This window comes from Cebidichthys violaceus, unplaced genomic scaffold (assembly GCF_023349555.1).
Source record: "Cebidichthys violaceus isolate CVI_PGR_0920_01 unplaced genomic scaffold, fCebVio1.0.p SCAF_6, whole genome shotgun sequence".
NCBI classification, from domain to species: domain Eukaryota; kingdom Metazoa; phylum Chordata; class Actinopteri; order Perciformes; family Stichaeidae; genus Cebidichthys; species Cebidichthys violaceus.
In genome coordinates this window covers 5,080,174-5,097,180 of record NW_027176816.1, presented here as the reverse complement: position 1 = coordinate 5,097,180, position 17,007 = coordinate 5,080,174, and the positions used below count along the sequence as shown (strand labels likewise).

Below are 17,007 nucleotides of genomic sequence, written 5' to 3'. Positions count from 1 at the left end.
TTACAATGCTGTCTTCATATCTGTTATTTATTCTATGTACAGACTGAGTGACAGGGAAAGCTCATTATATGCCACAAACATTTCTCCAAAAATACATTCTAAGCAATACTGACATCAACCTTCCCTGAGGCGAATGAGCCTCAGGAGGAATATATGTACAGTAAGACTGTATATGTCTCAACCGTAAAAACAGTCCGCTGCAGCGTATTGTTGGAGCCATGCGGAAAAAACGGTTTTCAGTAAATAAGACTGTAGTTTGGTTATGAAAGCAGATACCCTGTAATAGGACTTTAAAACTGCGTAGGTAAAGTAGCAAAAATACATTTTAAAGTTTTAGCTGAAGAACTACATGTTTGTTTTTATTTAAAAAAAACATTTGAACATATATTGGAATGTACAGCTCATCTCGCCTGAGGCGGTGCACACAGATCATAATTCATTAGACTTATGTTCAACGGTGCAGCCCCTTCATTATGTCCTTAGTGACTTCTGTAAAACTACATCAAAGAACACTGAAAAGACTATCAGTGTGCGGCCAGCAGCTAAACAGGCTATGTCAACTGTGGATACATTTAAAATTAGACTTTAAAAATGACTACTCCAAATTTCTTACAAAGTGAATGGGCATAGCTGCTGTTACATGTTGTGTACAACATTCCAATACTTCTCTTTCTCCATTTCCTCAGTTTATGCAAGAAAACAAACAATAATGTAAAAACAAACATAGCATACAGGTTGTAAATTTCAATAGGCAGGTTTATGACAAAGCAACAGAAAAGACCAAGGCTTTTAGTACTGCACTGTTAAGGAATAGTTTGATATTTTGGGAAATATGCTTATTCACTTTCTCGTTGAGAGTTAGATGACAAAATTGATGCCGCTGTCATGTCTGTCTGATAAATATGAAGCTACTGCCAGCAGCTGGTTCTTAGCTTTGCACGAAGACTAGAAACAGGGGAAACAGATAGTCCAGCTCTGTCCAAAGGTAACATATTTCCAGTTCTTAACACCTTGTATCTTGTTTGTATAATCCACACAAAAACAAATGTGCGTCATTTCTGCACATTTGTTTTTGTGTGGATTACATTGTGGTTTTTCAGGGCCCATATTATGTTATGTTATGTTATGTATTGAGCTTTATGAGGTGCAGGTAGGTGGATTTTGTTACATTTGGACAGAGCCAGACTCGCTGTTTCCCTGTTTCCAGTCTTTGTGCTAAGCTAAGCTAACTGGCTGCTGGTCGCACCTTCGCATTCAATGTACAGACATAACAGTGGTATCAAACTTCTCATCAACTGTCAGCGAGAAAACAAACAGGCCACAAAATGTGGAACTATTTTTTTAACTAGTTAGGCACTGGTGTAGAAAGCTGTTTGTTAATTTTTTTATAAAACTAAACTCTGAATCACAGAATGAAACAGATAACAGAACAAAGTAAAAAAATCTAGTTTTCATCCAGTAGCGACAGTATAACAAATACAAAATAGCTCTCATTTTTGTTTTTAGCTTTTCATATATTTTTCTCATTACTTTAATTTGGGCTGCTCAGACTTCAAGGCCACAAAATATATTTTATCTTTTAGCCACTGTAGACACATTTGACAACAATGCCATTCATGAATCTAAATAATCACTGCATGCCTTCGTAACTTTCACTGCAGATAACATTGTCTGGTGTATTGCAGCTCTCAGGCCAAAAAACTGCAGCACATGCACACTTCACCTAACAAAAACACACTCACCCCTTTATATACACAGACAGAAACATATCCAAATTAAATACATAAAACGCTGCAGGATTACTCATGAAATTAAAAGCTCTCTTTTCACTAAAGTATGTACAATGTATGATTCACTCTTAATTGATTTGCTCTTTCAACAAAGTCATTATGTGAAGAATGTAATTTGACTCTGTTGGTTGCAAGGGTGTGGCCACAGCAGTGTCTTAACATGCTGGTTTCCATCTGAAAGCACACACACACACACACACACACACACACACACACACACACACACACACACACACACACACACACACACACACGAGAACATGCAGGAAAAGAGAAACACAAATGGAAACGTTTGAATCCTCATGACACAAATTCTGCTCATTTTGGTGCGACTGAGCCTTTAATTAAATCTGAATATATATATATATCCAGATACAAGCATTCAGAAACAAATCATACCTTTTAGACTCTGTGGTGCCGTTCCTCTCGTCCAGCACACTCACTCAATAGCTTGCATTGACACTGCTGTGGTGTAGTCGTTGACAAAATCAGATTTTGGCATCCCCAGCTGTTGATCAAAAAGTTAAAAAGAATATCAGTTAAAAGTGTCTCACATATGAAAGCACTCACGCACACATACTCACGCACACACGCACACACACTCACGCACACACACACACACACACACACACACTCTCACACACACACACACACACACACCACTGCTCTAATTAAAAGAAAATGTACTGTGTCAGCAACTTAGAGGAGCCTTGGGCCAATCATGGCAGTGTGAAAACTGGCGTGTTTTCCCTCTCTTGCCAGCTGTCACTTTTAGTTCTTGTATAAGTTGCTACCTGTGTACGTACATACATGTACGTTCACTTGCTCATACTCATATACAAACTTCATGAACATATTTCATGTATTCTGACTATCCTCTACTCTTTTCATGACTCTGTCTTGAACTCTTCTTCAAATCTTCCACGTTTTGCTCCTCCCATATTAGACAGTGAGTATCGAAAACCAGTCCGCCAAGATTCCAATGTGACTGTTTCTGTATTCACTAAAGTTCTGGGTGTGGCAGGAGGGAAGGAAAAGTGATTGTGTGCGCCAGAGGCGTAATAATAAACACACACTCATTTCAGCTGGGCCCTCCTTCTGCTCATGTGCAGGTGGTAAGCTAACGCATAGTCAGTCACACAGCATTTCAGATCTTTCTGATTTACCTTTTTCACAGCGCCTTGAAAATTCTTCTCATTCCATAAGCTGTAGAGCAACAGGGAAGCTGCTTTCCTGGCTTTGGGAAGAGAACTACGGGGCAGAGAGAAATGCAGAGGTTATTAAGAAAGAGCAGAAAAAATAAGGCAAACCACACACAATTGTAAGGAAAAGGGGCAATTTAGGCACTAAAGATGCCACCTGCACGACTGATATTTGCGATACTTTGACAGCAGAAGACAAAAATGATTGATGTGATGTGTTAAAATAACCTTTAGACAAAAGGCTGCAATAACAACTGCATGTCGGTAGATTCAAAGGTTGCTTGATACACACTTATTGGTGAGAGGAAGAATGCCAGAACATGTTTCCTGTGCCACATATTACATTACATATCCACAGAACATGCTGCTACATTCTTTTCACCAGGATCTCTTTGGAGTTTTTTTTTGTTCTAGTTGAAACTGAAAGATTGTCTCTGATAAGAGATGTCTGTTGATATTTTAATACAGAAATGTTTTGGTGCATTGAATGTTTACATAGAGCCAATTTCGATTTAAAGAAAAGGAGCATTTCAAACTATTCTGTATTGTACTGTACAAACACTTTCCCAATAGGCAACGGGTCGCAATACATTATAAAACAGAGAAACATGTCTAATGACATGAAATTACAAATACTATATTTAAAAAAATAAAAATAAAACCTGCACATCAGGAGGAGTGTTTCAATTAATAATGAAAATAGTTTACCAAAGTAAATAATAACTCTGTGCCCCAGCTAGAGGATGTTGTCCGTTTAATAATATGAAATATATCTTTTGCATTTGTTTGATTTTTGAGGGAGGAATTTGGATGAACCCACCCTTTAAAAGGTGAAGTGTGTAGGATTTGGCGGCATTCCAGCCCTGCGGTTTCAGATCGCAACCAACTGAAAATTCTCCTTTGTGCCAAACATGCAGTAGAACTACAGTGGCCAAAAACGTCAAAGGCCCTCTCTAGAGCCAGTGTTTGCTTTGTCTGTTCTGGGTTACTGTAGAAACATGGCGGCTCCGTGAAGAGGTCTCATCCATATGTAGATATTAATGTCTCATTCTAAAGTAATGAAAACTTATACACTAAATACTTATAAATATTATATTCTATCTCTGCCAACAGATCCCCTAAATGCTATACACTGTTCCTTTTAAGGCAAAACAAGGCAAGTTTATTTGTGTAGCAGACACAGAGGCTGTTCAAAGTGCTTCGAACACAAACAAATGTATTGAAGTTAATCACAGCTATGAAAGCTGAATCTTTAACACAGAGATGAATAAATAAAAACTCACCTGTTCTCGCTGAGGTCAGCCACTGATGTCACCAGTTCCTTATTGATGACCGTCTTGCTGAACTCAGTGTTCGCCAACATTAGACTCCTTACTGTGTTGCAAGCTGTCACTATAGTTTCGTCCGAGTTTCCCATCTTTCGGGGGCCAGAGGAGAGGAGGCTGGTGAGATCAGGGAGGATCTGCTTTGCTACAGAGAAGACAAAGGAAACACACTTAGTCAGTTTAATGTGGACTAACTCTACATTCATGCTTCTGCTGAATGCGAAACAAACGTCCGCATCACTATTTCATGCTTTTCCTTACCCATTGAGGTCTGCAGACTGCTGGTCCGAGACATGTTACCCAGCAGGGACATGGCAGTCTTCTGCAGGTTCTGGTTAGGAGACTTTATAAGACGGGGCATGTGCATCAGAGCCCCCAGCTTTTGAACCAGAATCTGACTCATGACACTCGACCCCTGGAATGGAAGCAAAAACAATACAGAAGGAGGAAAACACATCAGCTGTATCTCCCACTTCACTGTAGCAGTCAATATTAATAATATCAATATAATGCATTGCAATACTAAATCCAGCTGATTTTGTAATTGTTTGACATTTGTATGCGTTTCACTTTCCCTTGTTCTAACTTCTTATTTCTTTCTCAAGTAACCTCTGAATCATTGGGAACAGAACTCCACCCTTTCTGACAAAACAAGTTAGTTCTTATGAGCTGTGCCGTTGTGTCATTACGCCCACCGCATCTCCGTCTCTATTGCTTCGCCCCATTCTTAAGCCCATCTGAGGTAATCCTGAATGTCCGTTGACACCACACACAAATGGTAAGCCGAATAATTATCTTCTTTGTACTCACCATTCCCTTGTTGGCAGTGAGGTTCTGCAGGGCACCACAGCAGGCTTCCAGGGTGGCACCTTTCTGGGACGAGCCCAGCAGAGACAAGTAGGTCTGCATGGCTGTGGGATGGCACAACCACTTCACACCTGATGGGGGAGTGTTGTCCAGCATTCCCAGAGCCGTGTCAAATGAAAACTGAGGAGAAAGGAAGAGAAAGAGTTGAGAAAGGGGAAGGCTGTCTCGATTCAAGGAACATCATGATTTAGTCAAAAACATGAGGTGAAGGGTGTGGTGGTTGATGGCTACCTCTTTTTGAGCCTTGCTGCTCTTGGGGCTGAAGCATCCGATTGTGGGGCTTTTCCTACCCCCAGGTTGGCCCTCTGTCTGAGGTTGGAACTTGCTGAAGCATTCAGGGGACTCTTCCGCCAGTTGGTAGGTCAAGTTATGGAGGATGCATGCACAATTCTCCACAGACTAGAGGAGAGGGAAGGAGAGGTTAACTATACTGTTACGACACTTCATAGCACAGCAGATCTATGCTCTAACTCACCTGCCATATCTATGTACATTTGCCAGTGTGCTTGAGGAGAAATTGTAGCAAATACGACGATTCTTTTTTGCAAGTTTCCCAATTGCAAAAATAAATGACACATTACGCACATCTCATTCAATGCCATTAAATGAAAAAGAAGACGACATTAGTGGTTAATTATTCTATTATCTGGATATCAAGGGTACTAATCTCTGGGTTTAATCCCAGTTGAACTCAAAGCCAAACGTTAGAAACTATTTAAAAATTGAAGTAAAAATTTGAACTCTGGGTATCCCAAATCTCTAGAATGGAGGCAGTGAGTGAAATCATAATCAATGGACAAAAAAAGTTAACACCCACGTTGACAATTACTGGAATTTCCCTTGAAGTCCATTTGTCAAGCCCACAAAGTCAACTCATTTAATTTTCCTTCTTTTTAATTTATGGCTCATATTTCCCATTGATTAAGCAAACATCCATCAAGGTCTTAAGCAATAGTCAGTTTGCAGGTTCATTTTACAGGAAACAGATGATTTTTTTGAATTTCTAGAATTCTTCTACAAGTTCCAGTTAATTCAGTTTTGCTTAGTTTATGAGGCTTGACTAACAGTACAATGATCTTAGTCAAAAAGTGATTGAAACACAATGAAATGATGAAAATCGAGATAACGCATAATATATACAGTGTATATTACTGAAACCTTTACAGCATCAACATGCATAAAACTCAGCAACTGTCCTCATCCAATTACTACAACAAGATAACTTTACTGAGCTCAGCTTTGCCTCTCACACAGACAACACCAGTCATACGCCACTACTTCATTAAAAGAAGCTTGTGTTACAGAGCACTGGCACAGACATACAATTAAGCACACAGTCACACCCAAAACTTCCACAAATGAGCGGGTACACATACAAGCAGGCGGCTGAATATATAAACATGCTGACTCAGCCTGCATTGACCTGCTTATATATTTTGTGTGTTTACGGTGTGTACGTTTGTGTGTGTCTCACGTGTCTCTGTGAGAGACACGTCTCTCTGTGAGAGACACGTGAGACGTGTCCTACAGGAACTATGAGTGAACCAGAATACGTCACCAGACATGAATCCAACCATAGCTGTTCTCGCCTGCTCACACATCCACAATTCAGTGTTAAGAGGGACAATATGGAAAAAAACAGCGCTGAGAGCCAGAAAAACAATGTGTGGCCTGATAAACAGACAAGTACAACCAGACAAATAATAATAATAATAATGATCGTTAAAATAACAAAGTTTCAACTTTCAATATTAAACCTCAAGTCTCTCTGTTAGTACTGTAACAAAAATGACAATTGCTCTCTGTAGCCCTTGACGATTATCTCCTTAATTAATTGATTAATTGTTCTATAAAATATTGGAAAACTAGGTCTTTAAATTGATTGTTTTGTCAAAAACCGAAGATAGTCATTCTACAAAGATATGAAACAGAGAAAATCTGTGAATTGTGAAGGTGGAGCCAATCATTTTGGAGAAAAAAAAGAAACGCAAACAATTACTGATTATCAATAAAGTTGCTTTTTAATCTAATCTATTCATTGATAAATTGTTTCAGCTCTACTAGACAGCATCAATTATATCAATAGTAATGTTAGTGGTGGTGTAGATCAGAGTGGAGGAGTTTAAAGAGACAATAAAATAAAATAATTTGATTATAATATCAGTATACTGAAAAATCTTTAAATTCTTCTCTGCAGCAGCCAAATTCAGCCGAGTTCAACAAAATGGGCAAAGGGTTAAAAATGAGTCTACCGACCAACTAACTTTGAATATAAACAAATACTAGTGGTGGATGGGAAAAGGTACCTTACCTTGTCATCAGGGGTTTCCTCCGCCACACAGGACTGGACGTAACTCATGAGGGAGTCGATGAGGCCACGGCACTCTCTCATTGCCTTCCGCTCCTTCTGTTGGGCGCAGCTCAGGTTCCTACATACATTGAAACCATTCATTGAAATCCAAAAGGAAACACTTATTACATTCTAGACACAACATGTTTAAAATATAATAGTAGACACTGTGAGGGCAAACATGTAACTTGCAACGTCACACCCTGTTAGCAAACTTGATCAAGGAGATTAGGCACGAGCTGCACAGAAGTTTCAAAAGCAGTGCCAATAATAAGTAGTTACAATTATTACTATTGTACACATTTACATTAAATAACTGGCAACTCGTCAGTAAGGATGCAAATTCTTCAATTCAGTCAATTCTTCTGCTGTGTATCACACGCATATCAAGTGAGTGAAAAACAGGTAATGGGTCCAAAAAAAGAATGGGAATTACAGCTTCAATTCAACCAACCACTGAGTTGCAGTTTACATCCATGTCTGTCCAAATTGGCAAAAACATCTATCATCAGAAGATAGGCATTAGAATGTTCTCACCGCAGGCACCCTGTGGCGCTGTAGAAGACGTCAGGGTGTATGTTGTTGTTGGCACAGTTGTCTGACCAGCAGGTGAATGGCACCACCACATTCTCAGTCAGGGCAGGCAAAGCTGTAGCTATGAGTTCTTTCTTCAGCTCATCGGTGGAGGACAGGTTCCATAGCAGGCCTTCATACGGCAAGAACAGTAAAAGTACAAGCATTGAAAAAATCCGCCTGAGTATTTCACCCATGCTTCATGTTGTTGCCCTTTGAGGTTGAATTTGTTCTTAAAAACATTATGTTTTATGAAGAAATGGATGGTCAAAGAACCTCACACAAAAGTGGAGCGGGTAGTGATTGTAAAATAAATGTATAATATGAAATTCACTTAAAATTTAAATTTGAAAGTGAATTGAACAAAATGGTTGCTCAGTCTATGTTATATTTAGGGATAGGACATGCTGTTTAAGTAAACTAGGCCACTCTTCTAGCCAATATTTTGAGGGTCTGTCCCAATAACAATATCCTACCAGTGATTTGTTTCTGGGTCTCAGTAGAATCTGTCTCCTTTAGTAGCTGCAGGGCCTTAGCTATCCCGCCACAGTGCTGAACCTCCAGCTTGTTCTCCTGGTGTTTGAACACCAGGTTCCTCAGAGCTCCAGCAGTGGCCTGGCTCACCGCTTGGTTGGGGCTCCGCAGCAGGCTCACAAGAGCGGGGATACCTCCTAGTTGGAAAACCTGTAATGTGGAAATGTGGAGGGAGTCTTTGTTGAAAATGTGGCGATGTCATTCCAACAATATACGTTACAAACAGAACCAGCCGCCAAGTGCGTAATAAATGCTTTCTTCTCCCTTTCCCTGAGGGAAAGACAGGTTACACAAAGGTCTTCACCGAGTGCTTGCAACTACAAGACAGCCGTCACACAAATGTGATGTAAAAATAGACAATATCCATGTGTGCATGTTTGGAGGGTGCGTGTCTGAACAGTTCATTTGCGTGCGGGTGCTCGCACCTCCTGTTTGGTGCCCTCCTCTTTGAAGGTGGTGTGGTGGATGAAGGTGGCTCCACACTGCTGGTAATTCTCTTCAGGGTGAGACAGGAACTCTACAGCCTGATTTAGTGTCATGTCTGACATGTTCGCAACAGTGTTTATCCTGCAGTAACAGGCCCAGAAAAAGAAGAGAAAGTTGGAAATTAGATACTAGGAGTTAGTTTTCGATGAATTTAAAAGATAATGAGATGTTCTTTAGTCACATAATATCACAAAATCCGAGACGAATTCATGCTGCAGACGAACCTGCCAGCAACAGATAACTTCTTAGTCAGTTTGTAAACTAATCGGTTGTTTTGGTCTTAGTCGACTAATGGTAAAAAAAGGTTTGAGTGCTACTTGACTAAGAATTTCTTTAGTCGTGGAAGGCTCTAGATAACTTGGCTGCAATTATCAATGAAATAAACTTTATGTTGAAATTGGGTGCCACCTTAATGTAAAGCATGTAAAATGTATTATACATGGGCCTATAAGATGTAACCCATTCAGATGTCACTCTTATTCCATGTCCATGTCAACCTCTTCATATTGCCTGAAAATGTCAATGAAAGCCAGGGGAGTGGGTGAACTCACGAGGATTGCTGCCCTATGTTGGATGTTTTGATGGTGCCCATCCTGCCCTCAGTGTGAATCTGGGCAGAGGGCGGCTGGATGCGTGTCTGGCTGTTGGTCATCTGAGTGCTGTTGGTCATAGAGTAGGTGCTGTGTCTATTTCCTCGAGCCTGGATGTTGCTCTGGCTCTGGACCGCCTGCCCTTTGGCTCTCTGAAAAAAAAGAAAAAGAAGAGCATTTTACAATGCTTTTATAGTATGGCACTGTGGAGAACTTTTATGTAATTTGTTTGAGGAATTGGTTCCCTAAAAACAACATGAAATGCTATTTCAGTGACACTACAATTTAACATAAAAATAACTGATCACCATAACGGGTACAGTAGAAAATGAACGAGTCAAAGCAGGGTCACTGCGAGTGGATTTCAACCCATTGGGATCCTGGGTCCAGCTGGAAGTGTTGATTTGCTGCTCCCATGTGCCTGAGTTGCTGACATGTCTTCCTCCCATGGTTTTAGTGGATTGAGTGCGTCTCTTCTGAGCACTTGCATTTACCTAAAAAGAAGAAATGAATGGCTCAGTAATGGACAAAAAAGTTAACACCCAAAGTTAATGACCAAATACCTCAATATTTGCATTGCAACAATATGGTAGGGTTAACCATTGGTGCTTTCACAAAACAATTACACAATGATGATGAACTGAATCATCAGTAATGTGGATATAATGACGGATTAGAATGAAAAAGACACATCATAGGAAGAATACATTAGCCAGTCGTGGAAAACTGTCTTTGCTGAAAGAAAGTAGTAACACACTTTCCTCTGGAACAATTGTCAAAGAAGTTCCCTGTAAACCAAGACAGAGGAATTTGATCTGATTCAAAGCCTGCAAGACTTCTCTCTACCTTAGTTTATGCTGAAAGCAACAGAATGCACCAAACCATCACACAAACCAAAGCAACATAATATCCGTCATTGGAGACCAACTCAAGCTGTTGTGTTAGAAGACTGCTGGCACAGTCGAGCAGTTTCTCACAGAGGATCTTTGTGTGTGCAAGTCAGACACAGCACCCGTTAAACCGTTCTTCACTATCCTGACGTCAACTTAATCTCACATAATTACGTTTATGTATCAATATAATTTGACTTTGATTATTTACCTTTGTCTGTGTGTACAAAGCACGCTTTTCAAGCTTTACCACAAAAGAGAGAGGAAGAAAGAAACTTGGCATAGGGCCTGAGCAAAACGACAGAACATGTCGAGCTAATGCTTTAATGATGAGTCATTCTCGCAACTAAACCGTGTTCTCTTATTGGTTTATTTGAAAAACTACAGTAAAATCACAAGTCTGGTAGAGAAGAACATCGAAGCCATCGGACACGCAAGCACACACACACGCACACACACACACACACACACACACACACACACACAGTAGGTCACACAGTAGGTTCTGTGTGACTCTTTCTTGTTTCAAACCGGACTGGTTGTTCAGTTACCAGCCAGCCCTGCTACTAAGCAGCAAAGGCATGGTGAGGAGGGCTCTGTCAACACAACGTTTGATAAGAACTGACAGCGTGTTTACTCTCAAAGTGCTAAATGCCTCCTGCATTGGCTACAGCCCTGACTGAGCCACCTTCCTTATATCAGAGGACGGACAGGAACGACGGATGTAAATTCAGCAGAGCAAAAAGATGATAGCATGATACAAAAATGTATTAAAAAACACCAAAACATGACAGTGTTTGTTGTCACTGCTGTTATATTTAGATAAGTAATGTAAAAAAAGAGCAGGATGTACCTGGTGCTGTAAAATACACTACTACAACCACTAATGTAGAATTCATAATTGAGACTATTATAGTTTATTAAAGTGATGGTGATGCAATAAGAAGGAGGCACACAGTACATGACAACCATAATTACAAAAGAAAAACATCATTATGGCAACAAGCATGGAACTTTTTTTAGTCGACATTAAGCAACACAAAGATCATGATGGTCTGGATCACTTGTTGTTTAGATTGTTTTCTGACTTTTGGTTTGCATTTCGAGTGATGAGGCTCTGATGCCCTATTGGTCAGATAAACTGTCATGTTCTCTGAAATTGAAGTCAACCCAAGTATGCGGAGAGTTTCTGATGCCGTCACCAAACGGAAACTTTCAGTTGACTTGAGAAAGTGGCTTCTGATGAAGTTAGGCGCTATGACAATATGAACCACAAGATGACAGTTGACAGCAATTTATCAATCATCAAAGACTTTCCTATATTGTTTACACCAAGTTAAATTCTTTTTTCAAGTATCTAACTGACAGACATTCCCATCTAGCTACTTTACCTTTTTTTGAGAGCAATCGCATTCCACAAAATTTAGTGTTCAACTTTATTTTTGACACATGACAGCACATTTAACCCATCCTAGCATAGGGGCAGTGGGCAGCTACTATGCAGCGCCATGGTGGGCAGTTTGAGGGTCCGGTGTCTTGCTCAAGGGCACCTCAGCAGTGGCCAGAAGATGAACTCGCACCTCTCCAGCTATCACAACGCAATCCGTTCTTGGTCAATGCGGGGACTTGAACAACCGACCCAAAAAACAACCGTAAAACCAAAACTTGTCATTTGTACACTTTAGTAGTTTATCAGAGTAACACAATGAAAACACAACGTGACAGACTGTTGGGGCCACCACACTCTCTAGACATGCCTCAACTCACTGTCAGTAGGTCAGGCCAAGCCAACCCAGAGTAAATGCATATTCACACACACACACACAAAACACACACACCCACATTTACAGTCAACGTTACTCCTGTGTGGAATTTGGATGAGTCCAGTATTGCAAACGAGATGAACTCACCCTGACTCTTAGTGACAAGACTGAAATTGAGAATAACAAAACAAACTAAAAACTTAAGAATATTTGTCCATTTCCAAATGAAATCGCACGCACCCAGCTGGTAGATACAAAACTATGTTATGTTAATTATTCATCATACACAGTACAGCACAGTTCATAAGACGCTCACACACTCACTCGTTCACCAACAAAATGCACAAAAAGAAAAGTATACATCCTTTTTCGCCAATAACTTTTCAAAGCAGAATCCAGTGTTTTAGATTTTCTTAAAGGACTACTTCGACATTGTAGTAAGTATGCTTATTTGCTCTCTTGCCTAGTTACAACATGTTTATTATGGAGCTTTAGAGGTGCTGGGAGGCTTATTTTGCTGTTGGACATAGCTAGCTGTTTCCCTGTCTCCAGTCTTTGTGATAAGCTAACACCTTTCCAAGACTGCGGTAATGTGAGCCGCCAACAGCAAAACCTTGGTTCCGCCGCTCGCCTAGCGCAGAGGCCTTCTTTCATATAATACCACTACTTCAGGAGCAACAGAGGTCAGATGGCGGTACCCAGGTTTTTACCTTTTTGTGGCTCACCTTTCTCAAGCGTGTTGGAGAACTACGGTGGCCTTCAGGTAACATAAAAACATGGAAGGCCCTCTCTAGAGCCAGCGTTTGGTTTATCCGTTCTTGGTTACCGTAAAGACAAACCAGTACAACATGGAGGACCTTGTGAAGAAGAGCCGCTCCTGATGTAAATATGAGGGGTTCTAAGCTGCAGGTTTCAGTTCCATACACTAATGAAAACAGAGTTATGAATATCTTTTGCTAATAGATCCCCCGAAATGCTACACACTGCACCTTCAATGTTGAGTCTGTGAAAGGAAAAAGCGCTTGTACTGTGACTATCTGTAAAACAACAATCAGGGCTTATCCACGAGAGAAGCAATTACCGCTTTGCTGTAGCCTGTTGACAGACTGGAGCTGGTGCGGCTGTAGGTGCCATTTACTTTGGTTGGAGAAAACTTGAACGCTCCAAACTCATGAGTCTGGGGAGACGGGCCTGTTAAAAGAGAAGAAGAAATATGAGAACTATAATAAATAACAGAGTCATACAGACAAGAAGAAGAAATCAAGATAGGCACACTATTAACTACAAGTTGATACCAAGGCCAGCATGACAAATAAGAAAGACATCTGAAACACAGCAAAACAGATTAACGTTGTCAGGGTGATGAGCCCTTCAAGGAGCATCAAACACGTAGGCCAGAAAGCATGAGAGTGTCATAAAAATGTGAATCTTTTCGTGGAATTCTGTTTCACAAAGTGTGCTTTACTTGCTATTCATTACTAGTGTTTTATAATTTATGTCAAATACATTTGTCCACCAAAGGTTTATGGTGGACAAAGATAGCCTTCCAATGTTGTATAAAAGCATTTCATTCATTGATATTCAATTGGACAATTAAAGATGGGATTTGAAGACTTTATGAATTAATAAAATAAATCATAAATATATAAATCTGTAATGTATTGAGCAATAATAGAATCCAGACATTTTATTTTTCTGTTTTCCAACTCTGTTATTAGGTATATCTTTTATTTAATGGCTTTGTTTTGGCAATAAATGTACTGTCATGTAATAGTGCATGATTGTTTTGTCAGTAACTTATTAATAATCAGATCAATTAATGTACTGGTAGATTGAGTTTAAAACAAAATATTTTGTATTAAGTTTTTCATTAAATTTCTGTCTAAAATATCAAAAACTAAAATGGTTAATCATTTGAGCTTTGTTGTAAATAACTTTATTCACTTGTAAAGTATTTTATCAATTATTCTTTAGTGGTTCAGTTCATAATCAAATAATGAATGGCACATCATTATTTTACTCTTTGTGTTATCAAAAATAGCTGAGAAGACCTTTACACACACATGTTACAGGTGTAGAAACCTATATGAATGACTGGACATCCTTTCATTAAACAATGAGACAGACATGACATAATGTCAGTCACAGTTCACAGACTTTGCATTGCACCTTGTGTGTGAGCTTAGGGAAATCCAGCCTTTATACAAAGCCAACATGCTTTAACACCGTCGTTTGTCTGTCTTGTCAGGTGATTCATAGGAACGTGAAGCTCACTGCTATATTGTACCGAAATGTAAGTCTGTGACTTCACCATTATAGGATTATGGTTGTCAAAACAATGGCACACTCATCATCATTATCATACTTTAGTCTGTGCAGAAATGGAAAGATTTGTTGAGGATAGGTTAGGCCCGGTATAGGTTAGAACCTTTTATTCCATTGTGTTGAACTTAGAAATTGAAAGACTAGATCCATAAGACAGTATTATGGATAGATGACCAGTCTCTTCTTGTAGGCCTACTATTATCTTTCCTCTATCTTCAATTCTTTTGAGCACCAGGAACAAAACAGAAGTGGTCTGGGATGCTCCAACACTGATAGTAGAAGACTAACCTAGTGGTTGTTTATTTCTTAATTTTCAGTGTTTGATCGCTGTCATGTGTTTGATAGACATTTACCCTGCATGGGCTAAGTATTGATTGTCAGATCGTCACCTTACTTTTAGCGTAACTTCCTTTTTAGACCATTGAGTTTCTCTTAAATAACGACTGTAGAACAAAAGACAGAATGACAAATTAAGACCTATGTGACAAACCAATAAACAGGTCATTTAGACGCTCATCACTTTGTGGACGACAAATGGTAAAGCATTCTTCAGGCACAGCCTTTATGGTTTGAAGTAGACTTTTTGTCTTCTGTAATAAGTGTTACCTGGTTTGGCTGTAAGCCTCTCATATGGGCAATGCCTTTCTGTCTGCATTGTAAAATACAATCATTAATGGAGGCCACCTTTAAACAGGCCTTATCGTGCGCACCACAAACTTCACAATCACTTAAAGCGTTGTCGATAAAACAGTAAAATAGCATGCGCATAGTGTGCACTACTTTATAGATAACATAATCTACTGTTTCCATTTAACAACCATGCACTTCATCTCAACGCAACAAGAAGACCTGCAATCATTTCACAAGATTAAAATATTTAACTTCTCAATTTTTGAGAAACCGCTGTGGCATGCTCAGTAGGATGTGTCTCTTGACAGTTTCACAGACATCACACAAGCAAAAATCAATTTCTTTATAAATAGCGGCAAGGGATCACATTTCTAAACGGTGAAATGGCTTATAATAGGGATCTGTTATGGCGTTGCCAACACACCTTTGAGCCAAGGTTGCAAAGAAAGAAGGATGCAACTTTTGGGGAAGTGGTATGACGTATTATTGTCAGCAACACACCAGCTATAACTGTATATTAGCCAACAAGTGCAAACGCGTATTAGGAAGCCTGAAAGTCAACAGCACTGTCCAAATAAAGAGGTAGCTATTATTTGGTATTATGATGTTGTATAAAGTCATTTTCCATACTTATTGGTGAGGGCAACGGTGAGCCTGGTTTGGACTTGGTCCTCTTGATAGTGTGCACTTGATCCAGCACGCGCTGCGGGCCCGTGTGCAGCTTGTTGTCGGTGGGCACCGCGAGCGACGTGTCGTCCGTGCCCCCGATTGTCATCGCGGAACGCAGCGGATCCGGAGCCATCATCTTCCCAGCACGGTGCCCTTTCCGAGAAAGTTTCGGTTCAAAAACCAGTTTCCAATATAATGTACAGACCGGGAGAGAGACGTGCGGCTCGGGCTCAGCAGTGCGAGGAGTGAAGCAACAGAAAAAAGCCAAGTATATAGTAGGCTAAATGTTCCTGGAGCGGCAGCGGCGAACTCCACCCTCGGGACCGCGCCCCGTCGAGGTGGAACTGGGCGGGACCGGAGAGAGTTCACTAGAGGTGCGGAATGAAGGGAGAGGCTGAGGCTTGCACGCATGCATTGGAGTGCAATGTCTGCACAACTGAGGTGAAAAATAAGTGATTAGCATAAATACGTTTAGATTTGAGAGTAGGGAATGTTCAAAGGGAAACTTCCGTATGAACATTCAGCTCTTTAGTGGAATGTCTTTTCTCTCTCCGTCCCTCCTACCTGTCACGACTGACTACACAATAAATATATACAATATAGACGTATGACAATAGACAACTTACAGTCGAATGAAATAGCAAAAGCTGAAAGAAATAATACATTTTCAATAATCAAAACCAGCGTCGGAAAGTAGGCTACTATACATATTTGAGGTACTTGTACTACATTTTATGCTACTTTCTATTTCTACTCCACAGCATTTCAAAGTGATGTATTGTACTTTTTATGCCACTACATTGAAAGCCATTGTTAAGTACAATATGGTTCAGGACTTTTACTTGAAATACAGTATTGTTATATTGCAGTATTGCTATGTGTATGTAAAGGATGTGTAGACTTCCTCTACCACTGTTACTGGAGTGTGCGTTTTAAGTTACTTTATGGCCCACTTCTACTCCACTACATTTACACATTACATTTACATTCTGAACGTTTTTCTCCTTAACATT

General features: G+C 39.9%; 1 protein-coding gene across 1 annotated transcript; it reads right to left on the bottom strand.

Annotated features, from left to right (window-relative positions):
• Positions 1-6: 6 nt before the first annotated feature.
• On the bottom strand, positions 7-16,251 carry LOC137889715 (plakophilin-1). The gene is made up of 15 exons (XM_068733708.1): positions 15,956-16,251; positions 13,452-13,561; positions 10,026-10,211; positions 9,679-9,869; positions 9,067-9,208; positions 8,584-8,791; positions 8,072-8,240; positions 7,496-7,613; positions 5,416-5,583; positions 5,128-5,304; positions 4,579-4,732; positions 4,276-4,462; positions 2,957-3,041; positions 2,190-2,298; positions 7-1,964 (listed from the first exon to the last, which is right to left on the bottom strand). Exons 1-14 carry the CDS (start codon positions 16,128-16,130, stop codon positions 2,230-2,232), a joined length of 2,139 nt encoding a protein of 712 aa, XP_068589809.1. The 5' UTR covers positions 16,131-16,251; the 3' UTR covers positions 7-1,964; positions 2,190-2,229.
• Between the last annotated feature and the right edge of the window lie 756 nt (positions 16,252-17,007).

Excerpts from the sequence above, each read along its gene's own strand:
- LOC137889715 (XM_068733708.1), bottom strand. The coding sequence starts at position 16,130 with ATGATGGCTCCGGATCCGCTGCGTTCCGCGATGACAATCGGGGGCACG. Across the intron at positions 10,212-13,451 it reads CAACAGGCTACAGCAAAGCG|GTAAATGCAAGTGCTCAGAA; the intron begins GTAATTGCTTCT and ends TCTTCTTTTTAG. Across the intron at positions 7,614-8,071 it reads AGCGCCACAGGGTGCCTGCG|GAACCTGAGCTGCGCCCAAC; the intron begins GTGAGAACATTC and ends CAATGTATGTAG.